Source organism: Sceloporus occidentalis, unplaced genomic scaffold (assembly GCF_023333645.1).
Source record: "Sceloporus occidentalis isolate IW3139 unplaced genomic scaffold, rSceOcc1.0.p SCAF_1, whole genome shotgun sequence".
In the NCBI taxonomy this organism is placed as follows: domain Eukaryota; kingdom Metazoa; phylum Chordata; class Lepidosauria; order Squamata; family Phrynosomatidae; genus Sceloporus; species Sceloporus occidentalis.
The window spans coordinates 58,929,349-58,946,578 of NW_028316981.1; the positions used below are offsets into that span (position 1 = coordinate 58,929,349).

At 38.6% G+C, this 17,230-nt stretch overlaps 1 protein-coding gene across 18 annotated transcripts in view; it reads left to right on the plus strand.

Moving 5' to 3' along the window:
• The window catches only part of ERC2 (ELKS/RAB6-interacting/CAST family member 2), a 741,540-nt gene that overhangs the window by 386,268 nt on the left and 338,042 nt on the right, over positions 1-17,230 (plus strand). For all 18 annotated transcript variants that reach the window (XM_089522554.1, XM_089522416.1, XM_089522425.1 and 15 more), the window contains one exon: positions 14,856-15,016. In XM_089522554.1, coding sequence (XP_089378680.1) covers positions 14,856-15,016 — 161 coding nt within the window. The remainder of the gene's footprint in view (positions 1-14,855; positions 15,017-17,230) is intronic.

The following is a 17,230-nucleotide window of genomic DNA, read 5'->3' on the forward strand; positions in this document are numbered from 1 at the left end:
CCTCATTATTCCACTAGATCCATGTGGTTTTCTGTGGTTTCCAGAAGTTAATGTTAAAGTTACTAACCACAGACTCTGTTCGTACTGTTAAGTATCAAAACTGATTTATTGGGAGTCTTCTATGCTATAATATCAGTACAACTGCATGAAGCAACTTGTTGCAAGTTGTGGATCTATCTTTCTTGTTTTGCACAAGGGAATCCCTTGAGGTACTCTTACCCCTTGTAGCATTTTTAGAGCAACATAAGAATGGAAAGTTCTTTTGACATAATTACTTATACAACCTTCAGTGGAGTTAATCACATCTTCAGGAATAGCAATTAGCAGTTGTATTTCTAAGAAGATTTCATAAATATATTTTCAGTTTTGGATATGTTGTGATTACTGTGTTATGGGAGCCATTTCCATATATTATAAGAAGCATCTCCTTTATCATAATGCTCTGAGACCACTAGACAGGGTCTGGTGTATTCCTTTTAATCAGATGGCTTCTTTTATAAAATGGCTTAATTCATGCTTTTGGAAGCAGACTGACACTGGGTAACAAATATCTTGCTCCTAATCCCAGATATGTGATGTCTGGTTTTAATACCTCAGAATGACAAATAAAATTATGACTATGTCCTGTTCTTCCTAAATACATTTATGATTTGTTCCTCTGAAATTATTCTTGGCTTGTTATAAATTCTTGGCAGTTTCTTTTTATATGCATTGCTGGTTCACTGTTTTAATTGTTTAACTTCACCTCTGGTATCCTAAAGTTTTTGGAATCTAAATTGAGTAAAACCTCCCATTTCCCCATTTATCACTGTAGGATGTCTGAGAAATGACTCTGACATTAGGTTTTATAACTACTGCTACTGAATTAGGCCAAATGTTCATCTTGTCCAGCATTGTTTCAAAGAATCATTCTCTACATCAGAGGTAGGGGAAAGTGTAGCCAATGGGACACATGTGAGAGTGAGCACAGTGTAGTGGCCTGGACATCTGACTATGACCTAAGAGACCAGGATTTGAATATCTGCTGAGCCATGAAAACCCACTGGGTGGGCTTGAGCAGGTCACACTCTCTCAGCCTCAGAGAAAGGCAAAGGAAAACTCCCTCAGAACAAATCTTGTCAAGAAAACTCCATGATGGGTTTGCCTTAGGGTCACCATAAGTTGTGAATGACTTTAAGGTGGTATACAACAGCAAGTGGGGTGCACATGACCTTTCAGGATCATTTTATGGCTCTCAGTCCCCTAAAACTTTATTTTGCCCAGATTGCACATGACATTGGGAGATGGGGGCAAATTCTTCACATTTCACCCCATCCTGGTCTCTTTTAGAGTCAGGCAAAATCTTTTTTTTTCCCCAGCAGGAAGCTGAATTCCAGGTCATGTCCCGTTGGGGGAAAAAGGTATTTCCTGGACCTAAAATGCACCAGAGAATTAAAAAAAATATATGGCAGAATTCCCCCATGACCCCTGTGGGATTTGAAGGTCACCTGAGAGCATTATTACTATGATGTTTATCACACTATACTCTTAAAGTGCTACTATTCCACTTTGACTCCTCTAGCTGCCTCCTGTTGCATTCTGGGATTGGCAGTTTTAAGGAGGGGTATTTAGAATTCTCAGGCAGAGAAGTTCTTAGCCTGAGAATTCTAAACACCCCTCCTTAAAACTGCCAATCCCAGAATGCAACAGGAGGCAGCTAGAGGAGTCAAAGTGGAATAGTAGCACTTTAAGAGTATAGTGTGATAAACATCTATAGTGTCTGTGAAACTGTATCTTTCCAGGTCTCCTACAGGCTCAGTTCAGCTCCCAACTTTGTTCAAGGAATCAGAAAATCAAGGTTGAATAAGTTTCCTGTTTATTATTTAATCCTTTTAAAATGTTTAATCTGAAAATTAGCATTGATAGGAAATGCACTCTCCCTCAACAATTCCATGGTGCTAGAGGGATGCTGACGATTCCATAATACTGGGGAAGTGCGGCAGGCATTCATACACACATGCTTTCCCAATGATCCAGGGACAATTCACTCTCAGTCCTCTTTGAGGGAGTGTGTTCCACTGTCGAACAGTTCATACAGTCAGGAAGTTCTTCCTAATGTTGAGGTGGAATCTCCTTTTCTGTAGTTTGGGCCCATTGCTCCAGGTCCTATTCTCTGGAGCAGCAGAAAACAAGCTTTCTCCATCTTCACTATGACATCCCTTAAAATACTTAAACAGGACTATCATATCACCTCTTGTTTACATATATATATTTGTTATATTCCAGCTCAGGTTTAGCAGAACCCTTGTAGAGATTACTTCCTAGCTCCTAATGAATACATGTAGGATCCTGATGACTATATATTTCAGGTCTTACTTTTATGGATCTGATTTCCACAGGGGAAATGTTTTCCCTGATCAACCAGTTAAACCCAGGGAAGGCTTCTGAAACTGGTAACATTCATCCTGAATATACTGAATCTAAACACAGGTGAGCTCCGTTACTTTCTGTCATATTTGTCATGACCAACAATAGTCTATGTGGACTTCCATCTAGCTCAGTGATCCTGGAAAGTATATACTTATTATTCCATGCGCTATTAGGGATTAGCTCTGTGCTAAATAGTTAAGCTTCAACTGAATGCTTTTTTTCTGATCACATGGGCTTGCTCTGTTACATATAAGTAGTCTTCAGCATAGACCATCATTTGATACTTTATCACCTGGTTAAGAAATACTCAGGGCCCTTTGGTAGCCAGGTTTTGGCTCGTGACTTTAAAGTTCTGGCTTGGGATTGATATTTACTGTTTGGACCTCTGGCTTACTACAATACCTGTTTGGTAATAGGTGGGGAAAAATATGTGCCTACAAAAGCTTCCTCCATCAGACTTATCTTCTAACTATTTATGTGCACTTTTACCTATATTGTCTCCACCACAATAAAGCATAGACTCCAACATATTTCATTTTAAGGACTTTGTATTTCCTCAGCTTTTTCCTTAGTAATCCATTAGAGAATTTCTCCTCAGTCAGTCTTCTACTTGAGCATCCTGTACTCTTTGGTCTTTAACTTGGCCTGTTTTAATGTTTTGCATCCCTGACATAGTGATTAGGCTGGTATTTCTCTTTTTGTAAAGATTTGTACAGTATAATGCAATAAACAGGTGGAAGTAGTGGAGAATGGTCTTTGGTTTTGTAGCCTATATGTGGGAATTGGTCAGTTGATGCTTCCTCCTAACTAGTCAGTCTGCCCATTTCTAATATCAGGGTTGTCTGACAGAAATCCAATGTGTTATTTTAAAAAAAATCAGTTGCGGAGAGTGAGAAGACAAATGGTTGGTGCTAGTGGAGGACCATTGGGATGCTTTATTAATACAGTTTAATATCTCATTTCTGTATATGATTGATTGGTTTTGTTCTGGTTCTTTGGCTGTAATAAGCTATGCAATGCACTTAAGGAATCTCATACAAGCAGGTCTGTTGTTCTGTATGTTTCAGCATCTTAATACTGAAAGATGTTGTCTCTCAGATTCTGGGTGGGTAGTGCTTGGGTCTGTAAAGTAAGTTACACAGCTAATAGATTTTGCTATGGAGATGCAGTAATTTATAAAAATATAAAATAAAGTCACAGGAAGGAAGAGAGGACATGGAAAAGATGTATATTAATGATCTTTTGCAGAAAAGGAACAGACCCTGAGATAATGAATTTCCTGTAGACTTGATTTGGTCTTTCCTGTTGCTCTGAGCTTGCCTGCAGAAGGAGAGGAAGAATACCATGATTTTACAATTGCTTTGAGCAAGTGTCTTACATGCTCACAATGCAATCCTAAGCAAGTTTCTCAGAAATTCAGTGTATCTCACTCTGCAGTATTTGAGACTGTAGCCTTAGTTACTTATACACACTTTACTTTTCGTTTGGCTCCAAATCTTTAATGTAGTGGAAAATATGGTGCACCCAGTCTTGGAAAAAAAGATCAGTTGATTAAACTAGTACTTGGTGCATTTTAATTTGTTTTATACAATAACATTGCATGTAGTCCTTTAAATATAATCTGTTAATGAACAAAGGTTTGTCCAATGCAATAACAGGAAGCTGAGCAAAGGCTTTAAGAATCATGCAGTTTCACCGAAAGACTTTAAATGCACAGAGTCTGAAGAAAACACTTCGATTGCATACCAATCATAGGAACATGCATTGACACTAGAGATGGATAGCATATTTGCAAATGTTCCCTTCATTGGTGAGAAAAGATCCCTTGATGTGTATTGACATGTTCTGAAAATATTTGCACATTTTTCTTGTGTGTGTGTGTGTGTGTGTGTATTTCAGGACTTTGTTCTAAATATTTCATCGGTATGAAAAAATTGTTTCTGTGCGAAATGTGTTTTTGCACAGTTTTTGCAAAATAATTTTTTTAAAAAAAATCCACAAATGCAAAACATTATCAGAAATGTATGGCAGCAGCTGTGATCTGACCCAACAGGAAGAAGATTGGAAATTTCTCATTCTTATGTGCAAGAATGAAATAAGAGAAGCTTTGCATGACTAATTAACACTGTTGATGAGACATGTTCTACTTTAGGTACAACTCTGAAAAATTTCTGCACTTGTTTAATGAGGCTTCCCTTCAGAAATTAAAAGCATTTGTCATGATACTGTTCCTGAAGAGATGGACTTCAATCCATGAAAGTTTGTATTATGGAAAATGTGTTGGTTTTATGGGGCTACAGGGCTGTTCGTAACTTTTACTACAACCAGAGCTAAAATATTGTAACATTTTACTTTTGGATTAAATACAGTACATAAAATCATAAACAATGTAACAGCTGATAAGCAGTCACTACTTTTTAAAACTTGTAAACTTACAGTGCTGTATAAATAAAACTTAATAATAATAATAATAATAATAATAATAATAATTTCTTGTTACATTTTCTCCTTACTTCAAGGACTAAACAGCTTTTTCGGGGAGATAGATTTTTTCGGACTTTTTTTAGGATTTTGTTTCCAGATAACTCTCCTTTCCCAGGAACTAACAGGCTCACTTTACCTTTGTGTGTGTGTGTGTGTGTGTGTGTGGTGTGGTGATAATTAGTTACATAACAAAAGTTATTTTATTTCATTTTCACATATTTTCCACTTTTCTCCTGGTGTGTAACTTTTAAAGCTGTGGCTGCAACAGAGTATGACAAATACCCAAATGAAGCTACTTCCATGCTTAATTGTAATTTCCAATATTATATGTGCATTAAGCTTGAACAAATTATTCCAAAGTATCTTACATCCTTCAAAATGCTATTCCAAAATTCTGCCTTTATTTTGGTATCCCATTTGGTTTTCAGTTTTTGATTAGAAAATAAAATCAGCCTTCTAACTGCATGTGATTATGCCACCTCCCACACTGTACAAGTGTGTGTTTATGGAAAGTGTCAAGATGATATTTAGGGTAGTGTGGAATGGACTTCATCATTATGATAGTTAAAGATCCCAATGGGGGCTGATACCTACCAACCTCCAGTAACAGTAGAGGAGACAGGTGGTATTGGGTTGAGAAAAATGCAGTTGTAGCCTCAAGCAGATACTCAGGTCATGCAGCTGTTCATGGGTTCTGGCAACATGATTTAGTTACAATCAAATAATGATTATTATGGCAATATTTCTTTACTTGCGTATGAAAACAGTTTGACTTTTTTGTTTTTACAAAAGCATGATAATTCAAAAGGCATTAAAATGTACAGTTTCTCAGGCATAATTTATATCTTGCTGTAAGAAAATCCATATGAAATAGAAATGGAGTAGAGTTTCATTTTATCAGCCAATCAAAATTTAACATGTTTTTACTATTCATCTTACAACTCTTGAAGCTGGGTTTAATATGTATCCTACCTGGTGAATATTATACCAGTGCTTATTAGAATATTTGCAGACCAATGTCAAGTGCTAACATTGTTATGGTAGTTTGTTCTAAGCATTAGTAGCTTAAATGTCTGCAACCATAAGCTACACCTGCTGGGTAGTAGTGGTGGCTGTTTTTATATTTATTTGTGTCCTTTCCCCCCAAAAAAGTGGGACTCACAATTTAAGAGAACAATTAAATTAAAATATACAAAAAGTGAACACTGAACTAGAATTACATTATTTATAGTATTAAAACAATTCACATCTCAAGATAAAAGAATAAAATGTGGTTAAAAAGATTAAAAGCTCTTTAAAACACTCAAGTTAAAACAATACAGCACCCCCTAGCCCATTCTTTAAAAGCATCATATCTTAAAAGCCAACTGAATAAAAGGGTTTTAGACTGCTGATGGAAGGACAAACAGGTGGCCATTCTGGCTTCCTGGGGATGACAGTTCCAGAGTCTAGGGGCAACCACCAAGAAGGCCTTCTCTCATATCTCCACCAACTGTGCTTACAAATGGTGAGAGAAGGGCATGTCCTGATAATTTCAGAGACCAAGCCAGCTCATACAGGGAGATACAGTCTGCCAAATCGCCTGTATCTGAGCCATATAGGGTTTTATAGACCATAACCACTACTTTGAATTATGCCCAGAAACAAACTGGAATGGAACGATTTAAAACAAGTCCCATCCCAATGAGGTGATCCAGAAAGATACAATGGACCATGGTATTTAAAGCTGCTGAGAAAACACTGAGACAACCCCCTGCCCATTTCCCGTGAAGGTCAACTACCAAGGGGACCAAAGTTGTCTATGCCTCATGGCCTTGACTGAAACCAGTTTGAAATGGATCTAGATAATCTGTTTTATCCAGAAACCCCTGGAGTTTGGGAGGCCACCACACACTCCAATACCTTCTCCAAAAATGATAGGTTGGACATTGGCTAATAATTATTCATTAAACAGGGATTCAGGGATGGTTTTTCAACAAAGAGTTCACAACTACCTGCTTTAGGCAAATTGGAATTCACCTACTCAGCCAGTTTCCCTCTCATCTGTTTGATAACCCAGAAAGGCAAGCGTCTAGTACACATGTGGTGGCTCTCACCTCTCCAAGGATCCTGTCCACATTCTGCAAAAATTGAAAAGTAGGAGCCAAGGTTACAGCCACTGGAACTGTGTCAGCAAAGCACACTTTCTCATCCTGTGAAGGAAATGCTGTAACTGCTGAACTAGCAAAAAATGGCACCACAACCTAATTTACACATCTGTTGTTCTCTCTATAAATTCAACCAGTCTGGTATTGTACTGGCTTTGGTATGAATAGCCATTATGGGTGCAACTACTTGACAAGGGTGGGAAGAAATTTCACATACTTGCATAACTGGAAATGGTGTGGTAAGATTCCAGCCCCTTCAAAGTGACAGACAAAGTTTCCCACCATGTTTTATTAGATCTTCTAAACTGCATGTAACAGTATAACATTGGCCATACTAATAATTATAAATTGGTTTTAAAAGTTTTTCTTGAAGTAGCTATTACCTAGTTTAAAACAGGAATGTAACCATTTTTTTTAATGGAGGGAGAGAGTCTACTTGTTTCCATCTGACTCCCAAGTTTCAATTTAGAAATGGACATTATTTCTGTCTTGGTCTGCTCAATTTATCTTGCAAACTCCTTTTGTAAACGATAGCGCCCATAATCACATTGTTTCTGAACCAATCTGTGATGTTTCCTGCCCTTCATATCTAAGATCAGTATTACTTTATACATTGTTTAAGGCTTTCTGCAAGATTTATTTGAGGGTGATTCCAGCAGAGGTTAAAGCAAATGGAGAAGGGACATTTTATTATCATTTGTGAACATGTCAATGTGATCCTGAAGGTCTTAAGTATGAAAGAAGAAAAGGAAGCAACTGGATATTTGAGAATGGAAACTGGTGGTCTTCCAAGCAATATGAAATCTAAAAGTGGTAAATCCTTTAATAAATAAACTTTGATTCAGACTGGAATGCCTTGGCTTGATTTTAATGATGATGTTATGTAGGACTTCTAACCATCATCTGTACATTCCAGTCTTGCTTCTGCCATCAACAGTGCCTTGTGTCTCAATGTGTTTCAATGAAATAAATTTTATTTCCACTACAAGTATATTATATTTAGACTAACTTCACTCCTTAACATTTTATGTAAACTCAGCCTATTACTGGAAGGGGGGGGGGGGGGGAGAGTTCAGGCATGATTTTTCTACGACACATTTATTTGCCTTTTTTCCCCTGTCTGACTCATAGCTCTCCAAGTTTCAATTTAGAAATGGACATTATCTGTAGAACTCTTTTCCAGCACCATACTTCAAATGGGTTGATTTTCTTCCTATCCGTTTTTTTTCACTGTCTGGTTTTCACAACCTTACAAAGAAATGGGAAAAATGATGACATGGACAGTCCTAACTTTGGTATTCAATGCTGTACCTTTACACTTCAAGATCTTGTCTACTGTCCCCATAGCTGCATCCCTACTCTTGATTTAAAATCTCCTTTCATTTCTTGGATCTTGTGGAAGAGGTCTTTTGTTGTCATCTTCTATTTCTTTGCATTGATTATTATAGTAATTCTCCTTGTCCCTACTCAATGAACACTTACATTCAGGGTTCTGACTTTATTTCTGTCAGCTTTTGATACTGCTTTTTGTCTGTCGTAACTACTTGAAGAGTTTCATCTGTAATCCAGATGATAATGACAGGCTTTTCTTTCTGTTTGGGTACATATAGTGTCTTTTTGTATTCCTTCCCAACAGTGTCTCTGGCCTCAGTTCAGAGTTCTTCTGGCTCCCAGTCAATTAGGCTTAATAGGACAGGCTCTTTTTTTTTTTTTTACATTATCTTTAAATTATACGGGGATGTTCTTCAGGTTGTATTTTGGCATAATGTTTGGTTTAGTGTTCTTCTTTAGCATTACTCCATTTTTAATATATATTAGCAGCTCATGGTCTGTGCCACAATCTGCTTCTGGCCTTTTTTTCTTTTTCTTTTTCTTTTCTTTTCTTTTTTTTTTTTTGCAGAGAGAATGGAGCTCCTCCATCTTCTGCTTCAAATTATGTAGTCACCTCTTTGGTTGCTGGAAAAATGTGTTTGCAGTGTACAAACTGCTGACCTCACAAACTATAATCAGTCACTCTCCTGCTTCATTTCTTGATGTTAGGCCAAATTTTCCTACAACCTTTGGTTCTGCTCTGTTTCCTACTTTTACTTTCCAGTCCTCTATAATTAACAACAAATCCTGTTTTGATATGTGATCAATTTCTTCTTCTGCCTCTGTACTTGGAGCATAAACTTGGATTACAGTTATATTGATAAGTTTCCCTGAAGTCTTATTATTCAATCAGACTTTTCATTATATCCTATGACTGCTTATGCTACATATCTCCTCACCATTAATGCCATCCCATTTCTTCCTAGATTTTCATTTGAGTAATGTAAAACAATGTGTAATTATCTGATTCAGAATGTCCCATTCTTGTCCACTTTAGCTCAGTCACCTCGATTATTGCAGTGTTTATACATTTCATTATTTGTTTTACTATGGGCCTCAGTGTCTAGAGCGGCAGCCGCTGAGGCCCCGATCCGCCGCTTTTCAGGCTGCGGGGAAGCGGCAAAAGGCCCCTTCCCCACAGCCTGGAAAGGGGTGTCCTTGGGGCTTCAAGCCCCAAGGACACCCCGCGGCGGCGGGGAGGAGGAGAAAGGGGCTGCTTGGCCCCTTTCTCCTATGGTCCACTGGGCGCAGCCGTGTGAAGGCTGCGCCCAGCGGACCAAACCAGGAAGGAGCTCCGAAACGGAGCTCCTTCCTGCTCCGCGCTAAGGGCGCACTAAGCGCCCTGGCGCGGAGCGAGGATGTCACGTCCGCGCTGCCCCGTATAGAGGCGGCGCAGTCGTGATGTCATCATGGCAGCGGCCGTGTGGAACAGCTGCCGCCATTTTGTGCACGCAGAGCACGCGGTAGGGTTAGGGGGTGCAGAAGCACCGCCCCTTTCTAACCCTAGTATGCACTCCGTGCATACTTTCTGGCCCTTTTGTAACGGGCCTTTGACTAGGTTCCCCTGATTCATGCTTCTCACATTCCATGTTCCTATAATATATGTTGTGCAGCTTTGGACTCTTGTTTCACCTCTGAGCTTGTCAACAGCTAAATGTTCTTTCAGCTTCAGTCCAGTTGCTTCATTAGTCATAGTTTTACTTATAGTTGTCTTCTGCTCTACCCCTGTAGTTTGTTGGGGGCCATCCAACCAGGGATTTTTGTTTTCTGGCATTATCTCTTGTTTCATTTTGGAGAGAGAGAGAGAGAGAGATGGTCCAGAATCCCTTCATGTTGTCAGGAGGCCCATATTCAGAATATCTTTTTAGTGGCATAGTAAGGAATAAATACCATGTTTTTAATAAACTCATCATCTTCATCCTTCCTAGTCTGTTGTCTTATTTTATATGTCAGGTTTTTGCATAAGGCTGTATTCCAAACTCTTGATAGCAATTGCTGAAAGGTCAGTCCAGATATGAGTCCCAATGTTATACAATTTCCAGTCATGCAGCTGCTATGAGCATTTGTAGAAGATCCTTGGTCCCCCCCCCCCAATATTTGTGTCATTACCACAAAACACAGACAATAGTAATAGTATTACCGCAGGTGGTAATATTTGCTCCCCAAAAGCTTTAACACAGGGACCAATGATCCATATATATTCAGAATGGTGCCTTTCTGTTTAAAAAATTTCCAACTACGTGCAGATAGTTTTACTGTTTATCTAGGAAAGTTGTACTGGGTGAGGTAGCATTCATATAGAGTCTTCATTGCATTTTCTGGTTTCATTGCTGATACAGAGTTGTATGGTGGAGTGGATCACAATTTGTTCCATTCTTATTCAGGGACATTATTTCCAGTTCTGATTCCTGTAGTGATTTTTCCCCCTAGATGTGGTCTATATGTCTATTCGATTAATCATTTATATACATTGGCGACCATGCCATTTGGATTGCTTCCCTTGGCAATGCACAGTTATTCATATTTTGTTAATGGTCTAGGGGAACCTTCCTTCTATTTATTGTCAAGACAAATTGATGTTTTTGAAACCAGTCTATGTTAGTGTGTTATATTTTTGCATTTAGACCACTGGAGAAACAGATTCCTGATTCTAATTAAAGTACCTGTTTTATAGTTTTTTATATTTTTAAAGGTTGTAGTGTGATGCACACTTGTTTGTGACCAAGTGACATTGAAGTGAGTGAGATTTACTTCTGATCGAATATAAATAAGTTTGCTTTTTAGTGAGGAAAATATCTGCAGAAGGCATCTCATCATGATTTTCTACAATTGATACAGTTTTTCATGGATGTTGCACTGTGATATGACCTTCTTTGCTTTTCCTTTTGATGTATACAAAGGGATGCCTTTTTTTGTATTTAGCATTTATTTGTAGGATAGGTGTAACTATAGATTGAATCCTATGCTGTAAAATGAGGTGTGACTGTAGATTGAGTCCTATGCAGTCATAATTAATGAACAGGGAATGTTTGGGGTAGCTTCATATAGTTTGGGATATAATTTCTTCTACATACAAACAAGCTGGACAATATCATACCAAAAGTACTGAAAGAATTTTATAAAAGGGGAGATTACTTACTGTCACGTGGAATCTTCTTTACAGAATTCATGTTATTTGAAATCAAATTACTACATTTTCAGATTACATTACTTTAGACCTGTATCTATAACCATGCAAGTGTACTTCAATGAATCAGAAATAAAATAAACCATGTAATACGGAAGATATCACTTTTTGAGCTTCTTTGCTAATAGTTTTAAAACACTCTCTGCTGCCTTACACACACACACACACGCGCGGATGGGATGAGCATCTACAACTGCTACACATCACAGTTAAGGAGAGTGGTGGAGAAGTCACCTTGTGGAGTATAACCCAGCAAGTGTGCTAGGAATCTACTCCCCCCCCCCCCCAAGAAAACTTCCAGTTCACCCTTTCTGCCTGCCATTGTTGCCCTGGTGGATGAAATAGTAGATGTGTGCATGATTCTAGGCATGCCTTCTCCAAAGATCAACATTTGTACACATTTTAGTCACCTTTTATATGTAGTGCTATTGACATTAACCAGAGGGGCCAGTCTGACAGCGCTGTACTTTAACACCAGCTAAAGACTTGCTCTGCTCTACTTGTATGGTTTATCTAAAGAGACTCAGAGAAAAGAGGAGGGGGATTGCATGCCTAATTGTTTTCCATCAAAGAGAATTCTTTTCCAAGCAAGCTGTCCTGTGAAGTAACAGAATTACCTTGAAGGCTGAAATTGACACAAGTTTTGAAAACATGATATAATGATGAATCACTTTCCCTAATTTCAAAGTGGATTCCACAGGTGGAGATTGACTGGAAGAGAAAATGGAGAACATGCTGGTGAGGTGGGGTTATTCATATTTCTGAAATATATAGAGAAATGGGGGCATGGCAGAAGTTATTCCCCCCAAGTCCTCTTACAGTCTGTTGAGAGCTCTGTACATGGCACTGACTTCAGGCTGTTAGCTGGGACTAGCTTTGGCTATTTGCTTGTCTTTGGCCTCAGACCCGTAGGCTTGAGGAACAAGAGGGAATTAAATATGTTGTCAGGTACTGATTTTCTGAATTTGTTTGGTTTTAGCCAACTAAATCCTTTTGTCCAGCTGCTCCATTGAGTTTCTCAGCTAGCTCCAGAGCTACTTAAAAATTGATGTTGCCTCACCTAATCTACAGGTTCCATGGAGATCCACTCTATGAGACCATGTCTTGGGTTCCCTGGGCAATGTCCTCTGCCTTCTGGCTTAATGGAATTGGGTTTGGAAGACCTGGTCAACTCATTCTAGTTGAGCAGGGCAGTTCTGGACTATTCCTGGAATCAGTTTCATGAACCTGGAAAATATTTGAAATTAGATGAGTGGTAATGGGGGAAAACACTTTCCTTTTGGCATGTCCTTCTTTAACCCTTCTGTGAAAAACTTTTGTCACTTATCATAATGGCTATTTTAAAAAAAATTGAACTAGAGCAACAATGTTACTTCTTGAAGAATGATTACCTTATTAATGCTAACTTTTGTACAGAAGAGGCTACTTAGAATCATAGAATTATAGAAGGTACTGCAAGGACGACCTATTCAGACATTTCATCAGTTTCCTCCAATGAATAAGACTTACTGTATATACTCGACTGTAAATTGGTCTCATGTATAAGCTGAGTGCAGGTTCTGGGGCCAATATTATGGATTTTCATATGACACATGTATAAGTCAAGGATAAGACATAGGTGCATGCAACAAAGAATCTCAAACTGTGGTTTCAAAGTGGATTATTTCTGCAGTGGATTTGGGACCTAAATCTTAATCACAGGATTTTTTTTTTTTGGGGGGGGTCATTTTTGCTCGAGTAAGGTCCAAAATACACTGCAGCAATAATCCAGTTTGAGACTGCTTTAACTGCTCTGGCTCAATAGTAGGGAATTCTACTATTTAGCCTTCTCTGTCAGAGAGCTCTGATGCCACAATAAATTAAAATTACCAGAATTCCCTATTACTGAGCAAGGGCAGTTAAAGCAGTATTAAACCAGACTATTACTGCAGTGTGGATGCAACTTGAGTCTTCTACCCCTCTAAGCTTAAACTATAACATTTTTGTAGTAAGTATGTTAAATTTATTTTGGAGATATGTTGATCTCCAGTATTAATAGACCAGACATAAACATTGATGATCTATTAACTGAAACCAGAATTTTATCAAGGCTGTGGAATGAATATGAAGCATACCAAGTCTAAAATTAAATCTTCAACTTCAGAAACATTTAGAAACATACTTTTAGAATTAAAGAAATAAAGTTTTACACAACATGTGAAGATACAGCAGGGTTTGGTTCCAAAATCTAATGGATGATCAAGTTCTGTTAAATATAATGGCATAGTAAAGTGGTGTCCCTTATATAAAATGGCAAATTCCAACATTGCATTCTGGGATTTATATATTTTTTGAATATTTTCAAGCCATGGATATTTCAATCAGTGGAAAAAGAATTCATGGCTACAGATAGCTGATTATGCTATAATATACTTTGGTTAATTTCCATTTTTACTGTACATAATTGCTGTGAACAGTGGCTGCTATACTCCAGTATTACAATAGTGGTGTATAATATAGTAGTATATTATACTGTATGCACATTCGACGCAGAAAAATTGAAGAAAAAATGGTGATGATGATGATGATTTTGCACAATGTAGTCCAACATTAGCAGACTCTAGAACTCCGCTGCCATTCACAGAAATAGCAGTATTTCTTGCCTTAGCCATATATGAAATGAACTAGTAAGTTCATAGTGGTAGCAGGACATCCCCCTGAGCCATGAACACTCTTTGAAAAGCAACCAGGCAGCCACAGAGACATCACAGCAGTGGAGTCCACTGTGGTGGTGCAAGGAGCTGCCACATGCAGCCACATCCTCCAAGGTTCCCTACAAAGAAGTGATTCAGTCTCATTGAAGTGTAAAATACACCCAGCTTGTAAATCATTTCAGAGGCAAACATTCAGAGCAATGCAGCATAGGATGGACAGATTTTCCTGTCATAATATCTATTTATCTCCTCTATTGCTTGTTTGTAAGGAAGCATGCATAGAGAATTCAGAAGCTTTCCAAATAGAAGGGTTCAGTTCCATTTGGTGAAAGGTACCTGTCAGTTATGTCAGGTGGTTTAACTTTTTATTTTGCTCAGATAGGGTATTTATCTAAAAAAATGAATGCACCATTACAAATGAAGGACTATGGCACCCATACAGACTTCAACATTCTCCTATTGTTCACCTAAAGGTAGCAAAATAAGTGGCAAAAATGGGGAAACCAAAGCTGTTGTTCATTTGCAGATGATCATTGTGAGCACTTATTTCATCTGTACTTTCAGTTAGAAGAACTAAGGAATGCACTGGATAAGACCAGACAAGAACTGGATGCCACCAAAGCACGCCTTGCCTCAACACAGCAGTCTCTGGGTGAGAAAGAAGCACATCTGGCCAATTTAAGAATAGAGCGGAGAAAACAGTTAGAAGAGATACTGGAAATGAAGTAAGTACATTTATACCTTCTGGTTTTGATGAGGTTGAAAGGAATCTGGATTCTCATTTTATTCTTCATTTTTATTGAATCATTTCCTACTTTAACAAAGTATCTGTGTGTGCGTGTGTGCATGCATGAACTCTCACACATTGTTTCATGTATTCTGTCTCATGTGCCGAATTTTCATACTTTTTTGGTAAGCAAAACTTGCTTCAGGGCACTGAATTTAGAAATGTAACAATTTACTCTGGGCCTAAGTATTTAGCCCAGACCTTTTTCTTACGTTAGGAGGGGAATTTAACTGTTTTTCTGGCATAAATGAATTTGAACATTTTGGAGGCGGGGGCTGAGCCAACATAAGGTAGCGTTTCTTGTTTTTAAGGAACAACAACCTTTCTGCTGCCACTTTAAGCAAAGGCTTGAACTCTCTGTTCAGGCATCCCTTTCTCTGCCTAAGTAGACGGAACCCAGCCCACTCTACTCACTCCGTTGTTTATGGGGGAGATTTGGAGGGAAGCTGGGATCACGTTCAATCGAAAATAGAGAGCTGTATGATTAGACATAAAACTAAAGAACAGTTTCCTGTTGTGTGGAAACTAACATTCACTTGTACTTTATAGGGGACTACCTTTAGCACAGTGATGGCGAACCTATGGCACGTGTGCCAGAGGTGGCACTCTGAGCTCTCTCTGTGGGCACATGTGCCGTCGCCCCAGCACAGAGTCTGCCAGAGTTTGTTACCAGAAAGCCAGAGGGACATGGCACTTTGCAATAAATAAGTGGGTTTTGGGTTGCAGTTTGGGCACTTGGCCTCTAAAAGGTTCACCATCACTGCTTTAGCATTTACATTTCTATACCGCATCATATTTAACTGATACTCTCTAAGCGGTTAACAATCTGTTACAATAGTGGTGTATAATATAGTATTATATTATATACATATTCCAAGCAGAAAAGTGGAAGGAAGATTGATTTTTATTATTACCTTTGGAAATTGTATGGAAATGTCAGCCAGGCCAAAAAAGCTGTGGCTAAAAAGCTGCCTGGGGCCAGTTACAGAGAACACATAACTCTCTTCTTGAAACCGTATCACCATCTACCAGTTCATTTCTGGGCACAATTCAAAGTGCTAATTATGTCTTATAAAGCCTTATTAAGCTTAGCTCCAGACTATATTGTCTTCCTATGCAAACCTGCCAAGGTTTTAATATCCTTGGGGCGAGGACTTAGTTCTGCCGCAATCACAGACCTGTCTGGTGGGGACAGTGGCCAGAGCCTTCTCAGTGACTGCCCCAAGCCTGAGAAATTCCTCAGAAGACTAGGCTGGCTCCCCTATTATTGCTGGCAGAAAAAGACCTTTTCATTCAACAAGGACTTTAATTATTAATTGGTGGTAGGGAGCCTTTTATGTGTGGGGGTGGGTCAGTGGTCTGTTGTATTTTTAACTTTATTGATCTGTTTTTAAAATTATTTTAATTTTTTTAAAAAAGGAATATGTTTATGGTGATAGTTGTTTAATTGGGTTTTAACTTTTTGTTACCAGGTTTTTAGCTAATTTTGTTTTTAAGCCTTTGTGAACTGCATTGGGTTCCATGCTGGGGGAAAGGTGGCATTTAAATACCAGATATACTTGACCATAAGTTGATCTCATGTGCAAGTCAAGGGCAAGTTTTGGGGGCAAAATTGTGCATTTAGATACAACCCATGAATAAGTCAAGGGTAAAACTTACAGGCATGCAACAAAGGGTTTAAAGTATGAAGCAAAGGAAAATGGTGCCAAAGAACTTGTGAAATTCGAGCAGGCATCGCTTTGTGTGCTCTTCCTAAAGGCTGGATGGATGAGATAGTAGAGCGGGGTTAGTGCTTCCAGGACAGTTTATGCTCCTGGCTTTCAAAAGGGGATGGTTCTCATATATATAAGCTTATATAGCAGTTAAGATACAGTATTTATATGGAACTGTGGATAAGTCAACTCAGGTTTTTTTGGATCAAATTTTGACTACAATTTCTAGACTTATACAGGAATATATATAAGGGCTAGCCTGAAGGAAGGAGACTCCGCCCTCCATAACTGCCATCTGCCGGCCTGAGAGGGAGTTCACCAGGCAAGTCCAGCTCCATCAGGACTAGCCTGAAGGAAGGAGACTCTACCCTCCAAAACTGCCATCTGCCGGCCTGAGAGGGAGTTCACCAGGCAAGTCCAGCTCCATCAGGACTAGCCTG